This window comes from Gracilinanus agilis, chromosome 5 (assembly GCF_016433145.1).
Source record: "Gracilinanus agilis isolate LMUSP501 chromosome 5, AgileGrace, whole genome shotgun sequence".
Classification (NCBI taxonomy): Eukaryota; Metazoa; Chordata; class Mammalia; order Didelphimorphia; family Didelphidae; genus Gracilinanus; species Gracilinanus agilis.
The window spans coordinates 34,420,591-34,442,195 of record NC_058134.1 but is presented as its reverse complement, the minus strand read 5'-3'; the positions used below and the strand labels follow the sequence as shown (position 1 = coordinate 34,442,195).

Here is a 21,605-nt window from a genome sequence, read left to right as displayed (position 1 = left end):
TTTATATTATTATTGTAGATTATGTTGCATGTATTTTCCTCTTGGTTCTATCAGACCTTGCATCAGTTCATACAGACTTTCCATGTTCCTCGGAATTCGTCCTCTGCATCATTCCTTTTGGAGCATTAGCATCTACTACATTTACATATTGTAATTTGTTCCTTCCCCAATCAGTGGGAAACCACTTTGTTTCTAGGTTTCTGTTACCACAGAGATAATTGCTACTCTTAAAGGTGTCTTTAAAAGCTAGTTTGATTAATCTTCGCAGAAATCGATTCTTAATTTTAATGTTATCTCCCCTGTGTGTGTTGTGTTTGTGTGTATGTCTAGGTTTCTCTCCATGTTAGAAGAAGAAGTGTATAGCCAGAGCTCACCTATCTGGGATCCCGACTTTCTGACTGCCTCTTCTCGTGCTGGTCAGCTAGGAATCCAAACAGGTAATGTGTATTATCTATCCATCCATCCATCCATCCATCCATCCATCCATCCATCCATCCACCCACCTACCTATCCTTCTATCCATCTATCTATCTGTGTGTCTCCATTTATCTTCCTTCCTTCCTTCCTTCCTTCCTTCCTTCCTTCCTTCCTTCCTTCCTTCCTTCCTTCTTTNTCTATCTATCTATCTATCTATCTATCTATCTATCTATCTATCTATCTATCTATCTGTCTGTCTATCCATCCATTCATTTATCTTCCTTCCTTCCTTCCTTCCTTCCTTCCTTCCTTCCTTCCTTCCTTCCTTCCTTCCTTCCTTCCTCCTTTCCTCCCTCCGTCCCTCCCTCCCTCCCTATCCATCTATCCATCTATCTACCTATCTGTCTGTCATCTGTCTATCCATCCATCTATTCATCTGCCTGCCTGTCACTATCTGTCTATCCATCTATATATTTATCTCTCTATCTCTTATCTTCTGTCTTTGAATTGACACAGACTACTGGTTCTAAGGCAGAAAAGTGGTAAGGGCTAGGTTATTGGGGTTAAGTGACTTGTCCAGGGTCTGCAAGTCCAGTTAGGAAGTGTTCAAGGCCATATTTTAACCTAGGAACTCCCATCTCTAGGCTTGGCTTTCTGTCTATTGAGCCACCTCCTCCCGAGGTAATATGCACTTGGCATGGAACTGAGAACCCACAGAAAGAGAATGGGCCTTTGTCAGTTGTCAGCATTAATTCTGCATTGAATTTGTGTCATTCACCTGGAAAATTGAAGCCCCGAAGTGAGCCAGGCCAGAAGACAGGAAATCCTGTGTTCATATGTGACCTCAGACACTTAGTAGTTGTGTGTGTGGTCCTGGGCAAGTCACTTCACCCCGTTTGCCTCAGTTTCTTCATCTGTAAAATAAGCTGGAAAAAGAAACGGCAAACCATTTCAGTATCTTTGCCAAGACAACCTGAAAAGGGGATCATGAAGGTTTGGACCTAATTAAAGCAACAACATTATCATGAACACTTTAAAAAGACATCCTTACTTCCATCATCAATACTGCGTAAAGCTGAAAAGGAATAAGGGCTAGGCAAGGAGCCCCCTGGCTGCTCCTGATCGTGAGCTCTTCATTCATGCATGGAGGTGAAGTTGGGGCTCTAAGAGGCTGATTGTCCTGAATATTAGTAGGGTCACAGGTCTAGGAAATCTGTTCTAGAATGAGTGGTGAGGTCATCTCACCCTTTGTTCTGTGTCTCGCATTGGCATCACGCCCTCCAATCCTGGGCCCTTCTTTATGGGACAGCTGGTAGATAAATGGGAATGTCTCCATTGCTATTGGATGCTTAGCTAATCTAGTCCTCAGTTTCCTCAATGGGAGAGTGAACAGTTGACTTGGATTCCCTGCCAGACTTAAGTCTTTTGAACTTTGGGATTGATAGGCCTTTTGGAGTTAGTTTTTATGAATTGTCCTGGTTTTTAATAATAAAGATAAACAAGAAAATCCCATTATACCAGGATGGGGGTATTCTTACTAATTCAAGGTTAATCAGAAAATCCTTTTCTGGATTTATTTCCAGTTTCTGGAATTGCCTGGAGTTTCTAAAATGCGTTAGGGCACTTTTTTTTTGCCTTAGAATTCAAAATGTCAATTAATAGGGTTTTTTCTGAATTGGCATCTTGCCCCTGGTACGTAGTAGTTATTTAATATAAATAAGCTATGATTGATTGATTGATTGATCAATTGATTGATAGCAGTGTTCTGGGGACAGCTGGAGCCCAAGTTTTCAAGCTCTGGCACCATAGATCCAGGAGGAGTAGGTCTGGGGTTGGGCTGAAAACATTCTTTTTCTAGGTGGTTCTAACAGATGAATTTTTGTTAAATTGCTCTTAGCCATGATCTATTTTCTTGTAATTGATTTCTTTCTCAAAAGTGAAAGCCCCCAAATTCAATTAACTGAGGTTTCTAACTAGCTAGTTAATTCAGAATGTACCATCATTACAAATCAAAGGAAGAAAGCCTCATACTCCAGCACTTCTAGAGTTGCCCAAACTCCATCCATACATTAGATATTTTGAGCATCTCAGCAGACCTGTAGGATCAATTTTATTCTCATCTCTCTTTTATGGATGAGAAAACTGAGACCCAGAGGGGTTCAGCATCTTTGCCCAAAGTTACCCAGGTAGCAAGTGTCTGAGGCACGCTTCAAACCCAGGTCTTGGGACTCAAGTCCAGTATTCTATCTACCATACTGTACTGTGCCTCACAAAAGAACAAAAGGAGACATGATGGAGTTTGTTTGTTCGTTTGTTTTTTAAAGAGCCAAGATAGAAATGGAATGCTGAACTGAACTGAACCAAAAAATGGGGTGAAGCCCATTCTGTTCCCCACAGACTTCAGGAATTCCCCTTCTTAACAGCCCAGTGGCCCCAGCCATCGGAGCATTTTAATCCCAATAACCAACCTTTCTCTTACTTTAGCATCTATCACTGTGTGTTCCAATAAATGCTCAAGAAAAGAAAGGGCCACGAGATAATGGGGAGGAAATATTGGACCTGTCACTTGTCCCATAATTCATTAAACCTCTCACAACCTCAGTTTCCTTCTCTGTAAATAAAGGGATTGGCCTTGGGGATCTTCCAGTTCTCATGTTCAAAGGTGTTCATGGAATGATTTAAGAGCTCTCTGAAGTTTAAGGTTAGGTTCTAGTTTGCTTTTCTGGTGGGTGTCTTTTCTGTGTTTGGATCGTAATTGGGGGCAGCCACTTAAGATCAGAAATGATTGTGTATATTCACACGTTCCTTTCCCTTTCCATCCCAGCCTTTTCAGTTAACTGAGCAGAGGAGACTGAGACCATCAATCCCCTCTTCTGAGTTGGAGGACCTTCGAATTACAGATCTAGACCTGGAAGGTCCCTTCTAGACATCTTGTCCATACGGGAGTCGGGGGGCATTTCCAAGTCTCTTCTCTTCTAGATCTGGATTTTTAAAAAAATCTGACCTAAACAGAAGTTAAAACCCCACAATGTTCTTTCCCATTGACTGAAGATTCCTGAAAGAAGTATTTGTCCCCAAGCCGAATAAATGTGGCCATATTTGTTTGGGAACAGACCCAACTTGATGCTTTGGAGAATTCATTCTTGTACAACTTGAGGTCTAAAAAAAAATTCAACAAAGAGTCCCCACAGAATTGACTGACCCACAGTGACTCGTTTGGCATGGATCCCCCTCCCCTCCCCTAAGAAGTAAATAGAAAATGATGCAGAAGGGGAAGCGGGACTCTTGTTCTATGGAGCCAAGGAATGAAGCCCATTATTGATAAGTGTCAGTTCTAATTAACTTCACAGTCCTACCACTGCAACTTGTATACCTGCATGTTAGTTCCTTTTGGATGTTTTTCTGCCAGTAAGAGTTCAGTAAGCCCCTACTGTGTGCCAGGCACTGGGCTAAGCACTGAGACCAGAGGACCCAGTCTGGAATCCTGGCTCAGCCCTGCACTGCTTCACAGGTGGGACCCATTTTCCACATCTATCAAATGAAAGGGGTTGGAACTTATGGCAGGTGGGGAGCTCCAGATCTCTGATTTTATGTCCCAAACCGACACATTTTTGGCAAATGTCTGAAACAGTGTCATTTTACCCCAGTACCAAAATGTCCAAAGCATTTTCTAATGCAGATCGCTCTTTTAGTGGCATAGTCATCAAAGCTGTTAAAGGCAAATGAGGATACAGTGTTAAGATTTGGAGTCTGGAAGACCTGAGTTCAAATCCTGCCTCAGATATTTAATTAGCTCTGGTGACCTTTGGCAGGTCATTTAATCTCTCACAGACTTAATGTGCTCATCTGTTCAATGAGAACAGTAATAGTAGCCCCCAACCTCCCAGAGTCGTTGGGAAGATTAAATGTGTAAAGAATTTTGAAAACCTTAAAGGGCTAGGTAAATGCTAGTTCTTGATACTATTATCATCCTCATCCTCATCCTTCCGGTGACTTGGGCTAGATGATTAGGGCAGGTAGGTGCTGCACTGAGTCTGGAATTCAGGAAGAAAGACCTGAGTTCAAATCCAGCCTCAGACACTTACTAGCTAGGCAACCTTGGACAAATTATGTAACTATCGGACTCAGTTTCCTCATTTGTAAAATGAGCAGAAGAGGGAAATGGCAAAACATTCTAGTACCTTTGCCAAGAAAATCCCAGTTGGGGTCACAGAGAGTTGAATATGACTGAAAAATGACTGAACAACAAAAATGTACATGCACGTTTATTTACGTGATTATGCTATTTTTTGTGTGTGTATATGTGCATAGATGTATGATATATAAATATATTTTATATACAAATTTCATACAAATGTGTGATATACAAATACAAATATATACAAAAACTATACAAAAAACAAATATATACAAATATATACAAATATATATACATATGATACATACAAATATACAAATTTCATGCAAATGCATGAAATATACAAATAACAAATATATACACTCATGTATATGCATATACAATAAGATGATGTATGTTACATTATTATTAGCCTTATATATATTATGATCCTGGTATATATATATATATACATATATATATATATCATATAGAAGTATGTATATGTGTGTGTATGTGTCACACGCACAAATTTATGTTAAACCTGGACTTCGTATTATGAATTTTAAACCCCTCAACAAGTGAGCTAACCTACACTTTTCAGATTTGATAGGTCCTCCCAAGCCCCAGAGGGTTCAAGGACAGATTTCTAATAATGACAATAATAATAACCACTAGTGTTTAGTTAGCGCCTCCTGGTTTTGCCAAGAGCTTTCTGTGTGGTTTCCTTTGATCCTCACAACCACCTTGGGAGGTAGGTGCTATTATCCCCATTTTGCTGATAAAGAAACTGAGGCACACAGGTGAAGGGACTTGCCCAAGATCTCACAGCTAAGAGGGCTAAATGAAGCAGGATAGATGGGAACCCGGGTCATAGCGATTATGCTGTGACAGCTAGACATTTATGTTGGTTATCTGAATGCCAGGCTAGCTCAGACCAGAGAAGGTCATCATCCTCTGGCTGGTTTCAGGGGGATGGATTTTTTTGGTCCAGGAGGTTCTGTTACGGCACAGAAAGCTTAAGATCTGCATCTGGGGAAGGTTCTTGAGATTCTTTGTAGATCTGGAGCTTCAAGGTGCTTCTGAAGCACCAACCCCTTCCATTTTCTGGAGGATACAAATGAGATTTAGGGAATTGAAGTGCTTTGTTCCAGGGAAGCCCACTAAAGAAGGCTTAGGAGACCATCTGTGGCAGGTCTTATTAATCTGAATATTTGACTGGTTGAGAATATCTCAGTCTTTTGATGAGCCCTGCTATAATAGTTACTTTATTCAGGTTTTGCTTTTATAGAAGCACCAGCTCTTCCCATGGCAGTATTCTTATTATGGTCTATTGACTCTCTGTGGTTTGGGTTCATTTCATTTCATCTTGTGGCGTTCCCCATCAATTTGGATAATTGCCTGCTGCTTCAACTATTGATTCTCTTGACTCGTTAGATGGAAAATTCTATGGTGACTCCTCTCTGTGCTGGGTCCTGGTTTCATCTTCTTTTAAAGAATGAGTTTTTCAACTCTCCTCCCTAAGGGAGCTCAAGTACTGAGAGATTCAGTCGGCGGTGTGACCCTGGGCCAGTCCCAACACCTTCCTGATGCCCAGTTTCCTCTTTTTAAGAATGGAAGTAATATTCCCATGGAACCTTCCTCACAGGGTGCTTGTGAGGGCCAAATATGGGGCGTATAAAGAACCTGGAACCCTTTAAAGTGCAATATTTGTAATAATTGTTATTACTACCTTCATTATTTAAAATAACTTCAATTGATCGAGGAGGAACATTGATCTTAGTCACTAATATCTGTAAGAAAATATTTGTCATAACATAGCACAATATCTTTTGGGCCCATCTAAACCCATGAAACTAAAGGGATCACAATGGCGAGAAGGTGCCTGTGAACGTACTGACTTTGGTTAGTGTCAGCAGATGCTCATTTGGCTTTTTTCTTCTATTGCAGTCATCAACCCGCCTCCTGTGGCCAGGACTGTATCATACAATGGGAGCCCTTCCTCTCTGGAGCAGCCAATCGGAGGAAGCATGAGTCCTGCTTGCAAAGTCTCTTCTGGACTCGAAGGGAACCGAGGTAAAGCAGAAGAGGGAGGGCAAGCTGAATTAGCTTGGAGGAGTACTTTCTTATTACTTAGATGACTCCAACCTACAGTCTTCTTCAGACTTTGAAATAATGCTCACAAGTATGAATTGTGGTGTTCATTGATTCAGTGACCACCAAGAGAGCAGCCACAATTTCCTAGAGTTGGAAAATGTAATGTTTAGTTATGGAATTTTACAATGATGGAAATAGGAAACGGTTCAACATGTATTGTTGTTCATTCAGTCATTTTCAATTGTGTCCAACTTTTCATGACCTCCTTTGGGGTTTTCTTGGCAAAGATGCTGGATTGGTTTGCCACTTCCTTCTCCAGCTTATTTTACAGATGAGAAAACTGAGGCAAAATAACTTGCCCAGGGTCACATAGCTAGTGTGAGGCCATATTTGAACTCTTGAAAATGAGTCTTCCTGACTTCAGGTCTGGCATTCTGTCCAATCCACTACCTAGGAGAGAAATTCCAAACCTCCTGCATTCCACCATTTATTTATTTATCTGCTCATTCATCCATTTATTTATTCATTTATTCATTCATCCATCCGCTCATTCACCTATTTACTTACTCATTTATTCATTTATTTATTTATTCATTTGCTTATTCATTCATTCATTCATTCATTCATTCATTCATTCATCCATTCACTCATTTATTTATTTATTTATTCGTTCATTTATTTATTTATTTATTTATTTGCTTGCTTGCTTACTTACTTATTCATTCATTCATTCATTCCTTTATTTGTTTGCTTGTTTGTTTGTTCGTTTGTTTATTTATTTATCTATTTGCTTTTTTGATGTAACTTTCTTTTTTTTATTTTTATTTTTATTTTTTTTTTATTTAAAATTTTATCTTTTAGAAAAAATTTCCATGGTTTTAACATGTGTCATCCATCAAGACTTATTTCCAAATTATTGATAGTTGCATTGGTGTGGTAGTTTTGAGTCTACATTCCCCAATCATGTCCGCCTCAACCCATGTGTTCAAGCAGTTGTTTTTCTTCTGTGTTTCCACTCCTGTAGTTTTTCCTCTGAATGCGTGTAGCGTTCTTTTCCATAAATCCCTCAGAATTGGCCTCAGTCATTGCATTGCTGCTAGTACAGAAGTCCATTACATTAGATTTTATCACAGTGTATCAGTCTCTGTGTATAATGTTATTCTGGCTCTGCTCCTTTCACTCTGCATCAGTTCCTGGAAGTCTTTCCAGTTCACATGGAATTCCTCCAGTTCATCATTCCTTTTAGCACAATAGTATTCCATCACCAGCATATACCACGATTTGTTCAGCCATTCCCCAATTGAAGGGCATACCCTCATTTTCCAGTTTTTTGCCACCACAAAGAGCAAGGCTAAAAATATTTTTGTACAAGTCTTTTTCCCTATGGTCTCTTTGGGGTACAAACCCAGCAGTGGTATGGCTGGATCAAAGGGCAGGCAGTCTTTTATAGCCCTTTGAGCATAGTTTCAAATTGCCCTCCAGAATGGTTGGATCAATTCACAACTCCACCAGCAATAGCAATCCCTATTTTGCCACATCCCCTCCAACGTTCATTACTCTCCCCTGCTGTCATTTTAGCCAGTCTGCTGGGTGTGAGATGATACCTCAGAGTTGTTTTGATTTGCATTTCTCTGATTTTTAGAGATTTAGAACACTTTCTCATGTACTTATTGATAGTATTGATTTCTTTATCTGAAAATTGCCTATTCATGTCTCTTGCCCATTTATCAATTGGGGAATGGCTTGATTTTTTTATACAATTGATTTAGCTCCTTGTATATTTCAGTAATTAGACCTCTGTTAGAGTTTTTTATTATAAAGATTTTTTTCTAGTTTGTTGTTTTCCTTCTGATTTTGGTTGCATTGTTTTTGTTTGTACAAAACCTTTTTAATTTAATATAATCAAAATTATTTATTTTATATTTTGTATTTTTTTCTAACTCTTGCTTGGTTTTAAAATCTTTCCTTTCCCAGAGATCTGACAAGTATACTATTCTGTGTTCACCTAATTTACTTATAGTTTCCTTCTTTATATTCAAGTCATTCACCCATTCTTAATTTATATTGGTGTAGGGTGTGAGATGTTGATTTAAACCTAATCTCTCCCATATTGTTTTCCAATTTTCCCAGCAGTTTTTGTCAAATAGTGTATTTTTGTCCCAAAAGTTGGGCTCTTTGGGTTTATTATAGACTGTCTTGCTGACAGTCACCCCAATTTCACTAATCTACCCTTCTGTCTCTTAGCCAGTACCATATTTTTTTTTTTTAAACCCTTATGTTCTGGCTTGGAGTCAATGCTGTTTATTTGCTCCAAGGCAGAAGAGTGGTATGGTCTAGGCAGTGGGGGTCAAGTGACTTGCCCAGGGTCACACAGCTGGGAAGTGTCTGAGGCTGGATTTGAACCTAGGACCTCCCATCTCTAGGCCTAGCTCTCAATCCACTGAGCTACCCAGCTACCCATCAAAACCATATTGTTTTGATGACCACTGCTTTATAGTACAGCTTGATATCTGGTACTGCTAGGCCACCTTCCTTCACATTTTTTTTTCATTATTTCCCTTGATATTCTTGATCTTTTGTTCTTCTAAATGAACTTTGTAATAGTTTTTTCTAATTCAGTAAAAAAATTTCTTGGTAGTTTGATGGGTATGACACTAAGTAAGTAAATTAATTTGGGCAGAATGGTCATTTTTATTATGTTAGCTCCCCCTACCCATGAGCAGTCAGTGTTTTTCCAATTGTTTGTTTAGATCTAGTTTTAATTGTTTGGAAAGTGTTTTGTAGTTGTGTTCATATAATTGCTGTGTTTGTTTTGGTAGATAGATTCCTAAGTATTTTATATTGTCCAGGGTGATTTTAAATGGTGTCTCTTTCTACCTTTTGCTCCTGTGATGTGTTGGAAATATATAGAAATGCTGATGATTTGTGTGCATTTATTTTGTATCCTGCAACTTTGCTAAAGTTTTTGATTATTTCTACTAGCTTTTTAGTTAATTCTCTAGGATTTTTAAAGTAGACCATCATATCATCTGCAAAGAGTGATACCTTAGACTCCTCATTGCCTATTTTAATACCTTCAGTTTCTTTTTCTCCTTTAATTGCTATTGCTAGTGTTTCTAGTACAATGTTAAATAATAGAGGTGATAATGGGCATCCTTGTTTCATGCCTGATCTTATTGGGAAGGCTTCTAATTTATCCTCAATTCATATGATGCTTGTTAATTTAGGTTTTAGATATATACTGTTTATTATTTTTAGGAAAGGTCCTTCTATTCCTATACTTTCTAGTGTTTTCAATAGGAATGGGTGTTGTATTTTGTAAAAGGCTTTTTCAGGATCTGTTTAGATAATCATGTGATATTTGTTTGTTAGCTTGTGGATATGGTCAATTATGTGGATGGTTTTCCTAAATTCTCTGCTTAAGTCTGGTTTTTCTTTATGAATGCTTGGGTGTCTTCAATTTTGTTGAATGACCAAACTTTCAACTGCAAGAATATAGTCAATTTTGCTGGATAGTTAATTCTTGGTTGTAGACCTAGCTCTCTTGCTTTCTGGAATATTGTATTCCATGCCTTCCTGTCCTTCAATGTAGATGCAGCCAGATCCTATGTTATCCGAACTGTGGTTCCCTGGTATCTGACTGATTTCTTCTTAGCAGCTTGTAATATTTTTTCTTTGGTCTAGTAGTTTTTGAATTTGGCTATAATATTTCTGGAATTTGTTAGCTGTGGATTAAATGTAGGAAGTGATTTGTGAATTCTTTCTATTTCCACTTTCCCCCCTTGTTCGAGAATATCAGGACAGTTCTCTTGTATAATTTCTTGTAGGATGACGTCCAAACTTTTCTTTTTGTTGTCATGTTCTGGCAGACCAATAATCCTTGAGTTGTCTCTTTGAGATCTGTTTTCCAGATCTGTGGTTGTGTCAATGAGGTGTTTCATATTTTTCCTCAAAATTTTCATTTTAAAAATTTTATTTTACATATTCTTGTTGCCTTGTGAAGTCATTAGCTTCTGGTTGTTGAATTCTAATTTTTAAAGACTGAATTTCATCCCTGGCTTTTTGCTCATCCTTCTCCTTCTGGTCTGCTTTTCTTTGTAGATCATCTTTCACCTGTGCTTCATTTTTTTGCTGGTCAATTTGGGCTTTTGAGACATTATTTTTTTGTATTATAGTATATATTTCCTTTTCCCAATTGTCTTCAGCTTCTGTTGATTGTTTTCTGAGTTCTTGAGTTCTTTTGAGTTTTGAGTTCTTGAGCTAATTGGATTTTAAGTTATTCCAAAGCCTGTGTCCATTTCACTGAAGTTTCTGTTTTTCTTGATATTCCTTTATCTTCTGATCCATTTGCTTTTTGTTCAATTTCTGGATAGAAGCTATTGATTGTGATTTCTTTTTTCTTTTTCTGTTGTTTACTCATATTTTTTCCTTCTTTCTCCTGTAATTGGCTGTAATCTAGATCCTCTGATCATTTTCTTTTCTGTGGGTTTGGGCTATTCAGTCCTGGGAGGGCTTCTTCTCTCTTTTATTGATTAATTAGGTTAGTGAGACCTGAGGCCAGATTTTCCCCAGCTGGTGGTAAAAGCTAGAGAAGTGAGTTGGGCTTCTTTCCTTAGTAGTCAGCGGAGGAGAGGTGTTGGAGCTTCCTTGCCCTCTGAAGACTTCTTTTCTACTGTACTGATAGGATTAAGCCAGGTGAGATTGATCTGCAGATCTCCAAGTGCCCTGAGGCCAGATTTTCCCTAGCTAGTGGTAAAAGCTAGAGAATTGAGTAGGGCTTCTTTCATTGTAGTCTGTGGATGAGTGGGTGTTGGAGCTTCCCTGCCCTCTGAAGACTTCTTTTCTGCTGTACTGATAGAAGTAAGCCAGGTGGGATTAATCTGCAGAGCTCCTAGTGCCCTGAGGCCAGATTTTCCCCAGCTAGTGGTAAAAGCTAGAGAATTGAGTAGGGCTTCTTTCATTGTAGTCTGTGGATGAGAGGGTGTTGGAGCTTCCCTACACTCTGAAGACTTCTTGCCAGTTGTATTGACAGGATTAAGCCTGGGTATGGTTGATCTGTGCAGCTCAGAGTACCCTGAGGTCAAAACCTAGAGAGAAGGGGGGTGGGGCAGCACAAGATGTGGTATGTTCACCCTCTTTGGGTTTCTCCCCCAGCATCCTCCCTGCTGTCTGCGATCAAAACCTTGAGTTTGGCACAGCTGTGCCAGCGAGGCACTCCCTGGGACTAATGCCCCAGCCCACTCAGGGATCCCAGGATCCTCTGGAGACTCAGCACATTAGGTGGAGGAGAGGATCTGGGATCTTCCTCCTTTTTTTTTCCTCCCACCTGAGAGTTCCAAGAATTCAGGCTTTTTTTTTTTTTCCTCTCCTTTTTACTGAGCACCTTTTAAGTTGGGTTCAGCTGGAGGATCCCCCAGCTCTGTTGTGTTGTCAGATTTGGTTTTCTGTTCCCTTGGAGCCCTTCGTCCTTGATTGGTGGTGAAGGGCTTTATGGAGGTCTGGAGCTTTGCTGCTTCTACGCTGCCATCTTCCCAGAATTCCTGGTGATGTCCCCCTTGCATTTTAGATGTGAGGAAAATACGGTTTGGTGTTCTCTCTTGGAGGGGAGGGAGTATTTTATTTTTGTCTTTGTATCCCCAGGGTCTAGCACAGTACCTGGCATACAAACTGAGTTAAATAATAAAGGCTTGATTAAGGAGAAGAGAACAGAATAGTAAAAGGAATGTTTTAAAGCTACAAGTTGCTTTATTTCAGCATAAATTTTGAGCCAGGTTGAGGATCAGAATACTCCCTGGCAGTGAGTTTAGTGGAGGAGTCTTGGCCGAGCAATGAATGCAGATCTCTTCTAGTGTTACTCTCTCTTCTCTCTTCTTCCTTCTTGTCCAGACTCTTGAGACCCCAAGTTTGATAACGGTACCACAAGGAGCTTCTTTCCCCATCCTGGGCCCTTATTTTCCTCAGGGCCTTTTGCCTGGAAGGAGTGAATTGCTCCATGTTTGCTGTTCTCAAGGCTTGGGTCTGTGTGGCAAGAAGGATTTTCTATCTGTGCCCAAACAGCCACAAGAGAGCCTGAGGCTGGAGCTGGCTTTTCCCTCTTGGCAGGACCATTCCTTAGACTCTCCTTGGCTGAGCTTTGCAAACTGCAAAAATACTCCTCTTCTTGCCAGAAAGCCATACCTTGTTGTTTATTGTCTGTTCTTCAAGGGGAAGGAGAGAAATGTAGGGAAATTTCCTTTGTTGCAAGTCTCCATTGAAAGTGCTTCCCAATCTAAATATGTCAATGGACTTGATTTTTTTTTTTTTTTTTTTTTTTGGTCTTAGATTTTTCTTTCTTTATAGCTGTACATATTACTTATTCTTATTAAGGGTCAGAGTGATAGTAGATGGAAGGTTAGGTTCAAAGCCAGGAGAATATGGATTCTAAGGGCAGTCCTATAGTACAACAGGAAAGACACTGGATTGGAGAATCTGGGTTCTACACTCATCTTTGATACTACCTATATGACCTTGGATAAGTCATATAACCTTCTGGTCCCTAGTTCCTTAACTGTAAAATGAATAGGATTACCTAGTCAGTCCTGAAGGTTCCTTCCATCCTCAGTCTGTGATCTTACATTCCCATTGTCTTTTCTTGTAATATCCCTGAGCCTCAGTTTCCTCATCTGGTAAATGAGAATAATAATAGTCCCTCCCTACAGTCTCTATACATTGATGTATAAGGCTCAAGTGGACTAATACACTTGAAACAATTTACAGACTTTTTACATGTTGGGTGAATGAAGGGCAACTGTTTTGTTATTGGTGTTACACAGTATATTTCTTGCTCTCTCAAGCTATTCTTCTGAGTATTTGAGTAGCAAGGAGTCAGAATGCTGGAATTGGGGTCAAGAAGAGACCAGACCATTAACTAGGAGATTTATCAGATTTGTCATCCTGAACAGATCATCATCTTCTCCTTGTCGATTTCTTTATCTGTAAAATGAGAGGGTTGGGCTCTGTGACCTCTCAGGACACTTCTGTCTCTGGATCTACGAGCATTTCCTAGGTTTTAGTTGTTGCGTGAAAGAAGAAGTCCAGATGTATCAGTTCTGCTACTTTTTGGGCAGGTCTTTCCAGTTGGGGGAAGAGGGAAAGGGAGATAAGTCAGGAAGCTGGTTGAGGAGGAAGTTGGAACTCTTGGCCAAAAAGGCTATTAGTGGCCCCTTTCTGCTTTTAAATAAGTTGGTTATCCCCAACCCTCTCTTTCTGAGGGTTACAAAGAATTGTCTGAGGAGACTTCCATAATCTGTTTTGTGTTTAAAAAGGAGCTCTTACATTGTGGTGTTGGTTCTTGTAGGAGAGAAGAGAAAAATGAATGACCTTCATTCCCTGGAGGAGGCCAAGAGACCCAGAGTTGTGGGGGATATTCCCATTGAGTTGATCAACGAGGTCATGTCCACCATTACAGATCCTGCTGCAATGCTGGGGCCAGAGGTGAGGATTATGAGTGAGGGAGGGAGCTTGGGCAGACCCTGGGGGTTCTTGTCTCACCTCAGATCATTGAGCTAGAGGATGCTAACTTTGAAGGATTAATACTCAGCCTTGCTGGGGGTTGACTTCAGGAGGGAGAAGAATTATTTGGCCTGTCCCTATCACAAATTGAAAATTTGTTTGATAAGTGAATATGTAATCATAGTAAAACTGTGATGAATCTCCTTTCAGGGACTCTTGACAGCTGCAAGAGATAAGGCAATACTAGAGTAAAGAGGGCTCTCAATTTAGTTTGCAAAAGAACTTCTCTCCTTCCCCCCTTTTTTACAAAATACATGAAATTTCTCATTTTCTCTGGAAACAACCCTTTGTCAAGTGTGAGTATAATCAAGTCCCTCCCCTAATTTAATTATGTTTTTTTCCCCTCTAATCATCTTCCCATTATTTCCCATCCTAATTATAAATAATAATATTTAATCCCTCCTGCTAAATTAATCAAGGTACAGAATGACATCTTGTCACCAGTCCATCCTTTTTCCAAGTCTCTTAAACTCTCAGTCTGGGAGCAGGGGGCTCTGAATAGTGCTGGACTACTCCTTCACAGCGACGTGGGATACATTAGTTTATAACACATTTATACAAACACATTATGTATATGAAACTGATAACATTTTATATAATTCATTTAGTTAACTAAGTTTTGGGAAATGCTTTACTTGTATTATTTCACTGATATTCCCCCCCTAAAAAAAATCCCTGTTGGGTTCTTGCTATTATTATTCCCAAATTAAAGATGAGAAAACTGAGTCTGAGAGAGGTAATGCCACTTCCCAAGGTAAACATTTGTGAAACATACTTTCCACATGTCAGACACTGTGCTAAGCTCTGGGGTTATTCAGATATAGGCAGAAAGTTTGTCCCTGTCCTCAAGGAGCTTCCATTCTTTGGGGAGAACATAACACAAGAGGGTTCTGAAAAGTAGGAGAGGGAGGAAAATAGGGGTCATAATTATTGGTCAAGAGTTTAAAAAAAAAATAAGACTTCCTATATCTTTTTGTGCAGGTTTCAAATTTTACAGATGAGCGAACTGAGCCCCAGGAAGGTTAGATGATTTAGATACAGAATTTGAATTCAGAACCAGTATTTATTCTGTGATCATATGTCAGATGCCCCATTTTTGGCATTTTGTCCACTTTAGTTGTCAAAGATGGCCATTGCTTTTGAGCTCTGTATTGGGGCAGCCTCCATGTTGGCCCAGGTGATTTTTTTACAGGCTACATATTTCTGGAAAGAAAATAGTGTCTCACAAGAGGAAAGCTCCAGGGTACCAAGATGAAAGCAGCAGCCACAGTGGCTATAAGCGAAGGCAGAGCTTCTGATCCCAGGGAGCTTGGGAAGATCAGCTCAAGCCAGACCATTCCATTTCCCCTGACAGTTTTTGGTCCCTACACTACTAGCCTGGGTTAGTAGGTAGATCAGTTTGTATCACCCTTGTTTTATTAATAAGGGGACAGTTGAACAAAGAAATTCCCTGATTGTCCAAGGTCACCCAATTAGTAGAAAGGAAATCCTTTGGCTCGCCATTCCTCTCTACCTTACGGTACAAAAACAATTCCCAAGACCTACCTGTTATCTTTGTGGGACTGCCAAGCTCTGAATAAAATATTAGCCGAATGAGATCACCTCAAATCTAAGCATCTTTTTCTATTGGGGGAAAAAAAAAAACTGCTCAAAAAATATCAAAGGCAGAGAGGTGGCTCAGTGGATAGAGGAGCCAGGCCTGGAGGTGGAAAGTTGTAGGTTCAAATCTGGCCTCAGACTCTTCATAGCTACTGTGTGACCCAGAGCAAATCACTTAACCTCAGTTACTTAGCCTTTATCATTTTTCAGCCTTGGAACCAATATTTAATGCCGATTCTAAGACAGAGGATAGGAATTAAAAAAAAAAAAAAAAAAAAGAAAGTTGATTTCTATTATAGATGAGCTAAATTTGTGTGTGTGTCACTTTCATGGATCAGCCACTTTCCTACCTACAGCACTTCCAAGATTCTGTTGACTGTGAACTTATCTGTTTCCACTTGCCATTTTGAGAGCTTGGAAGTAGAATTTGCCATCATCATTTGTATCAATTATAAGACAGGTGCAAGGGTTTTAAAAAGAAAGAAAGAAATATAGATAGATAATAGAATGGATAGAAAGATAATAAAATGGCTAGATAGACAATAGAATAGATAGATAGAAAGATAGATAGACAGATAATAATATGGATAGATAGATAGTAGAATGGATGGATAGACAGATAATGAAATGGATGTATGGATAGATTAATAAAATGGATGGATAGATAGATAGATAATAGAATGGATAGATAGACAAATAATAAAATGGATAGATAGATAGCTAGATAGACAGATAATAGTATGGATAGATAGACAGTAAAATGGATGGATAGATAGATAATAAAATGGATGGATAGTTAATAGAATGAATAGATAATAGAATGGATAGATAGATAATAAAATGGATGGATAGATAGATAATAAAATGGATGGATAGATAGATAATAAAATGGATAGATAGATACTAGAATGGATAGATAGCTAGACAGATAATAGAATGGATAGATAGATACATCGATCGGTTGATCAGTATATTTTGGTGTGTCCTACAAACTCCCAGCTCGGACCCTGACAGAGCAAAGAAGAGAAGCTTGGCATTGTTAACCCGATGGTACCTTTTTGTTAACTCTCTCTCTCCCCTCTTCTCATTCTCTGTTTCTCTTTCCCTCTCCTCCTTGCCTTTACCCCAGACCAACTTTCTGTCAGCACATTCAGCCCGGGACGAAGCAGCCAGATTGGAAGAACGCCGAGGAGTGATAGAATTCCACGTAGTCGGCAACTCTCTGAATCAGAAGCCAAACAAAAAGATCCTGATGTGGCTGGTCGGCTTACAGAATGTCTTCTCTCATCAGCTCCCTAGAATGCCCAAAGAGTATATTACGCGCCTGGTCTTTGACCCGTAAGTGAGGGTGTGGGGCCACATGAGAGTGTGCTCAAGTGTGCAGATGTGGATTTAGGCTTAAAATGGAGGAAGACATCTCAGTGATTCAGATGAGCACAGAGTGACGGAAGGGGCTGTAGTGGAATTTCTTCTCACTGGATGACTTCAAGGAAATGATTATCTAGGATATTCTAGTGGGGATTCTTCAGGAATGGATCAGTTTGTTAAGTAGGTGTTTGAACTTTTTTAAAAAATTGGTAATTTGATTTCAACATAATTTTCCTTTGTGATCCAATGTATTATATTTTATGCATTTAAAATATTCTGATAAGGATTTCACAGGCTTTACCCAGTGTGCCAGAGGGAGTCGTGATACCCAAATAAAGGTTAAGAAGTTAAAAAACAAAAACAAAAACAAAATTGTACCATTTCTCTTAGTATCACTCGTAAGATAGAAGAGCAGCAGTAGCAAGGCACTTGAGGTTAAGTGACTTGCCCAGGGTCACATTGCTAGGGAGTGTCTAAAGTCAAATTCAAACCCAGATCCTCTTGACTTCAGACCTGATGCTCTGTCCACTCTGCCACCTAGCTGCCCTGAGAAGCTCTTGAAGAGATGGTTTTTGAGGTCCCTTTCCATGCTGAGATCCTGAAACTTGATCCCACATATGAAACTCCTTCCAAGTCATCTCATTGGGCAGTGAGATGATGGTGCTGCCTCTTTGTCTAGGTTGGACTCTACCTTCACATTTCTTCAGGACCTTCAGGGTCTGTGGTTGGCCACAGGAGTTTTGTTTTTAAACATGGTCAAATGTTCAGAATTGAACAGATTTCTCATTATCGATATTGAAATATCAGAAGACTAAGTCACTCTGAATAGTCTCTTTAATCTTCATTAGAATCTCAGAGCTGAAAGGGATGTCAAAGTCAGCCTCTTTAAGAACCAACTTGTGGATGAATCTCTCTTAAATTAGCGAGGCCGTCCCTTGGGTTTCAGACCTTCAGTCCATTCCGAGACCCCTGCTCAAAGCCTTTCCAGCTTTGTAGGGACATGTTAGTGCCAACGTTCTATTGGCGTAGTCTTTGAGAACTCACCCGTTAGTGTGGTGCCATGATGAAGTATTAGAGCAGATCTTTATCTGGACCATAAAAGAGACCAGATAAAATAGAAATCTGGATAGACTGGAGCTTGAGGATATAAATTCTGTTATAGCCTCAAAATGTAGAAATCCAGTTTTATTTCCCCTATTTTCTTCTTGATAGATTAATAATAAGCATCTCAAATATATTCTCCTTTGCAACATAACTAAAATTGGGACACCATCTGATTCTTCCAGTAAGCACAAGACCCTTGCTTTAATTAAAGATGGCCGTGTGATTGGTGGGATCTGTTTTCGTATGTTTCCGTCGCAAGGATTCACGGAGATTGTCTTCTGTGCTGTAACTTCCAATGAGCAAGTCAAGGTAAGAGCCTCTCGAGGGCTTTCTTAGAACCCACCCAACAGGGGGGAAAAGATAAAAGCCAGAGTGTGTGAGGCTTGTCCCACAGAGGACCCAAGTAGAGTTTAGGAGTCCCTGAAAGAAGTATTGCTGCTGCTGTTTTATTTTTTATACAAGAAACTAGTGTGGTGCAGCCTTCAGCAGCCAGAGAAGAATTTTGTCTCGGCATTGGGCATGAGATTCCCTCGTTCTAGAAGCTTTCTGCTATGCCTTGGGACTGCAACTAGGATAAAACCTACCAATTTCTATTTCGTCCCAGTGTGAATATGTTCCAGCAGCTAGCAAGTGGGTCCATTAATTTTTGACTCTCTCAGAAAAGAAAAGATAATAGAATGGAAAGTACCAGATATTAAGCTATACTATAAAGCAGCAGTCATCAAAAGAATATGGTACTGGCTAAGAGAGAGAAGGGAAAAAAAACTCCCTTCTAAAAAAAAAAGAAAAGAGCAAAATAGATGATCCAAAATGGTAGTGGATCTCAGAATGATTTCTTTGGCATTAGTACATTTTGGTTTTAATCCTGACTTCTTTTCCAAAATATCCTTTTCTGATAGAGGCAATTTGTGACTGTGTGTGCTCTTAAGAGAACCCTAGTCAAAGCATCTTTAGAGTTCTTCCTTTTTTCAACCATATTTTTAGTTAGTGTTCTAATCAAGAAGGGCAGTGTGGTAAGAGTGGATTGAGCCAGGAGCTTGGAATGAGGAAGACCTAAGTTCAAATCCACCTCTGACACTGCGATCCTCAACAGGTCACACAACTGGCCTGAAGTTCAGTCTACTCATTTGTAAAACCCTTCTGGGGTTGTTGTGAGAATCAAATGAATTAAGATATAGAAAATGCTTTGCAAGCCTTCAAGAGCTATATAAATGCTATATAAATATAGTAATCGTCATTATTAATAATGAAGATGAGGAACACAATGGAAAATTTCAGTCCTTTGTTGAAGACAGAAGGTCATATCGAGGTTTTGTTGTTCATGAGGAAGGAGTCCTAGGAAAATTATTCTTAGAAGATACAAAGAAAATCATATTCAAGTCTGTATTTTCTGGGTCATTCTATCAGTCATTCAACAAGCCTTTATCAAGCTCCTTCTGTGTGCCAGGAACTGTGCTGAGCTCTGGGAATACAAATATAAAGAATGAAACAACCCTTACTTTCAGGAAGCTTACATTTAAAATAATGGACAAGAATCTCTTTTCTTTCCTGCCCACTACCACCTCTGCCTGCCACTGGGAAACAACTATCAAAACAAAACTCTTGGAACAAATGATATAGTCAAACAGAGCAGATTCTTGCGTTGTCTCTGTCCAGAAATGTCATGAATATGAGACAACCTTTTTTTCACATACCAAGGAAAACGTGTAATCTAGAACTCTATGTTTCTCAATCCTTTGTCATGTATTTCCCTGGAAGACCGAATAAGTGATTGCCCTTCACACTGGACATGTATTGTTCTTCTCCTCATGGTAGTGCTATGGAGTGATACTGTAGTCCTAATTTCCTGGCCCCCTACAGCCTGGTTTTAATTCTGCTGAAGGGCTAACCTTTGGGTAACCACTCAAAGTGATGCTTCCCCCAGACATTTCATTTGTCCGATAAGAAGTGTGAGTTCTGGGATCATACTCTTAAGGGAATGAAAAATTCTCCTTTCTCTGCACATCAGGAACCATGTCCTAGAACTCTTCTCTCAGATCAGCTAAAGGCTATGCCCATTTCTGCCATGGGATCTGATATAAAGAGCTTGCACTCTAATGGAACCAGGGGGTGGGAAACAATCGCCAAGTATAATGCTCCGGGGACCACTGAAAGTTACACTCAGTAAATGTTGGACTAGATTCCCCTAGTTCATTCTGGCCCCAAGTCCTGCCATCTGTCTGATCCTTCCAGATTTGGGCTTTTGTGATTGAATAGTACTGGATTTCATTTCAGAAGGGTTTAGCTTAAATAGTTTCTTGTATTCCCTTGAAAAAGTCCCTCATTTTTGGAAACTAAAGAGGTGCCCACCCATTGATGAATGTCTGAACAAATGAGGAAATGGCATTGTAATGGCGCATTCTTGTGCCATAAGATATGACAAAGGGGAAGAAGTTCAGAGAAACTTGGAAAGACTCATGAACGATTTATATTCCAACAGCAGCTTTGTAAAAATGCTCCTCACCTCGTAACACACTATGAAGAAAGAGAGACACATTTTTAGATAGAGACAATGGGAGAACCTGTTTTGTTTGTGCATATAATTTGTTACAAGAGTTTTGTTTTGATATTTGTTTCCCAGTGGCGGACATAGGTGGTAGTGGGCAGGGAAGAAAAGAGACACTTGTCAGTTGAAGGGATACTTTCTAAAGTATTTAGCTTCCCTGAACATCAGTTCCCTATTTGGTCATGAGATGAGGACTTTGGAATTGAGAGTATTAGGTTAACCCTTCTAGCTCTAAAACTAGTTCTATTTCAAATTGCAAAAAGAGTCCCCCAAACATTATTGGAAAATGGTAGTGATGAAACTCTCAATTCTGCTTAATATCTCCAGAAAATACCACTTATAAATACTTAAGAATCAGAGAATCTTCTTTTTCCAGAGTAAAATGCTTTGGTTTAACAACATCAAAAGGTGAAAATCATTCAATTGTTTTTTATTGTTGTTGTTGGCTTTGGTTTTTTTAATTCAATTTTATTTTTTATGGTCAAGCATATGTATTTTTCCTCCTGCCTCCTCTCTCCTTACCCCCCTCCACCTAGTTCATCATTTTCTATTTGGAGCGACCAGGGCCCCAGTTTCACTCCATGCTGAACTTACTAGTCGCTTTTCAGGGAGATCTGACAATTTGTCTTTAGATGGTGCTGTTGCCGTGCTTTTAGTGAGTGCTTTAAACCAAGTTGAGGAATTCTATCATAAATGTATAGTTTTTGCTGTTGAGGTCATGAGGTATTACCTGGACCATTGCATTGTTTTGGTTTGGCTTGTTGGTCTTCATGAGCAGGAGCAGGAAGAGGCTAGGAGAGTGTCCTT

General features: G+C 39.5%; 1 protein-coding gene across 1 annotated transcript in view; it reads left to right on the top strand.

Moving 5' to 3' along the window:
* KAT2B (lysine acetyltransferase 2B) overlaps nt 1-21,605 on the top strand; it is a 95,221-nt gene that overhangs the window by 55,239 nt on the left and 18,377 nt on the right. Inside the window, exons 8-12 of the mRNA XM_044678887.1 lie at nt 331-437; nt 6,485-6,610; nt 13,968-14,104; nt 16,911-17,119; nt 18,436-18,562. Coding sequence (XP_044534822.1) covers nt 331-437; nt 6,485-6,610; nt 13,968-14,104; nt 16,911-17,119; nt 18,436-18,562 — 706 coding nt within the window. The remainder of the gene's footprint in view (nt 1-330; nt 438-6,484; nt 6,611-13,967; nt 14,105-16,910; nt 17,120-18,435; nt 18,563-21,605) is intronic.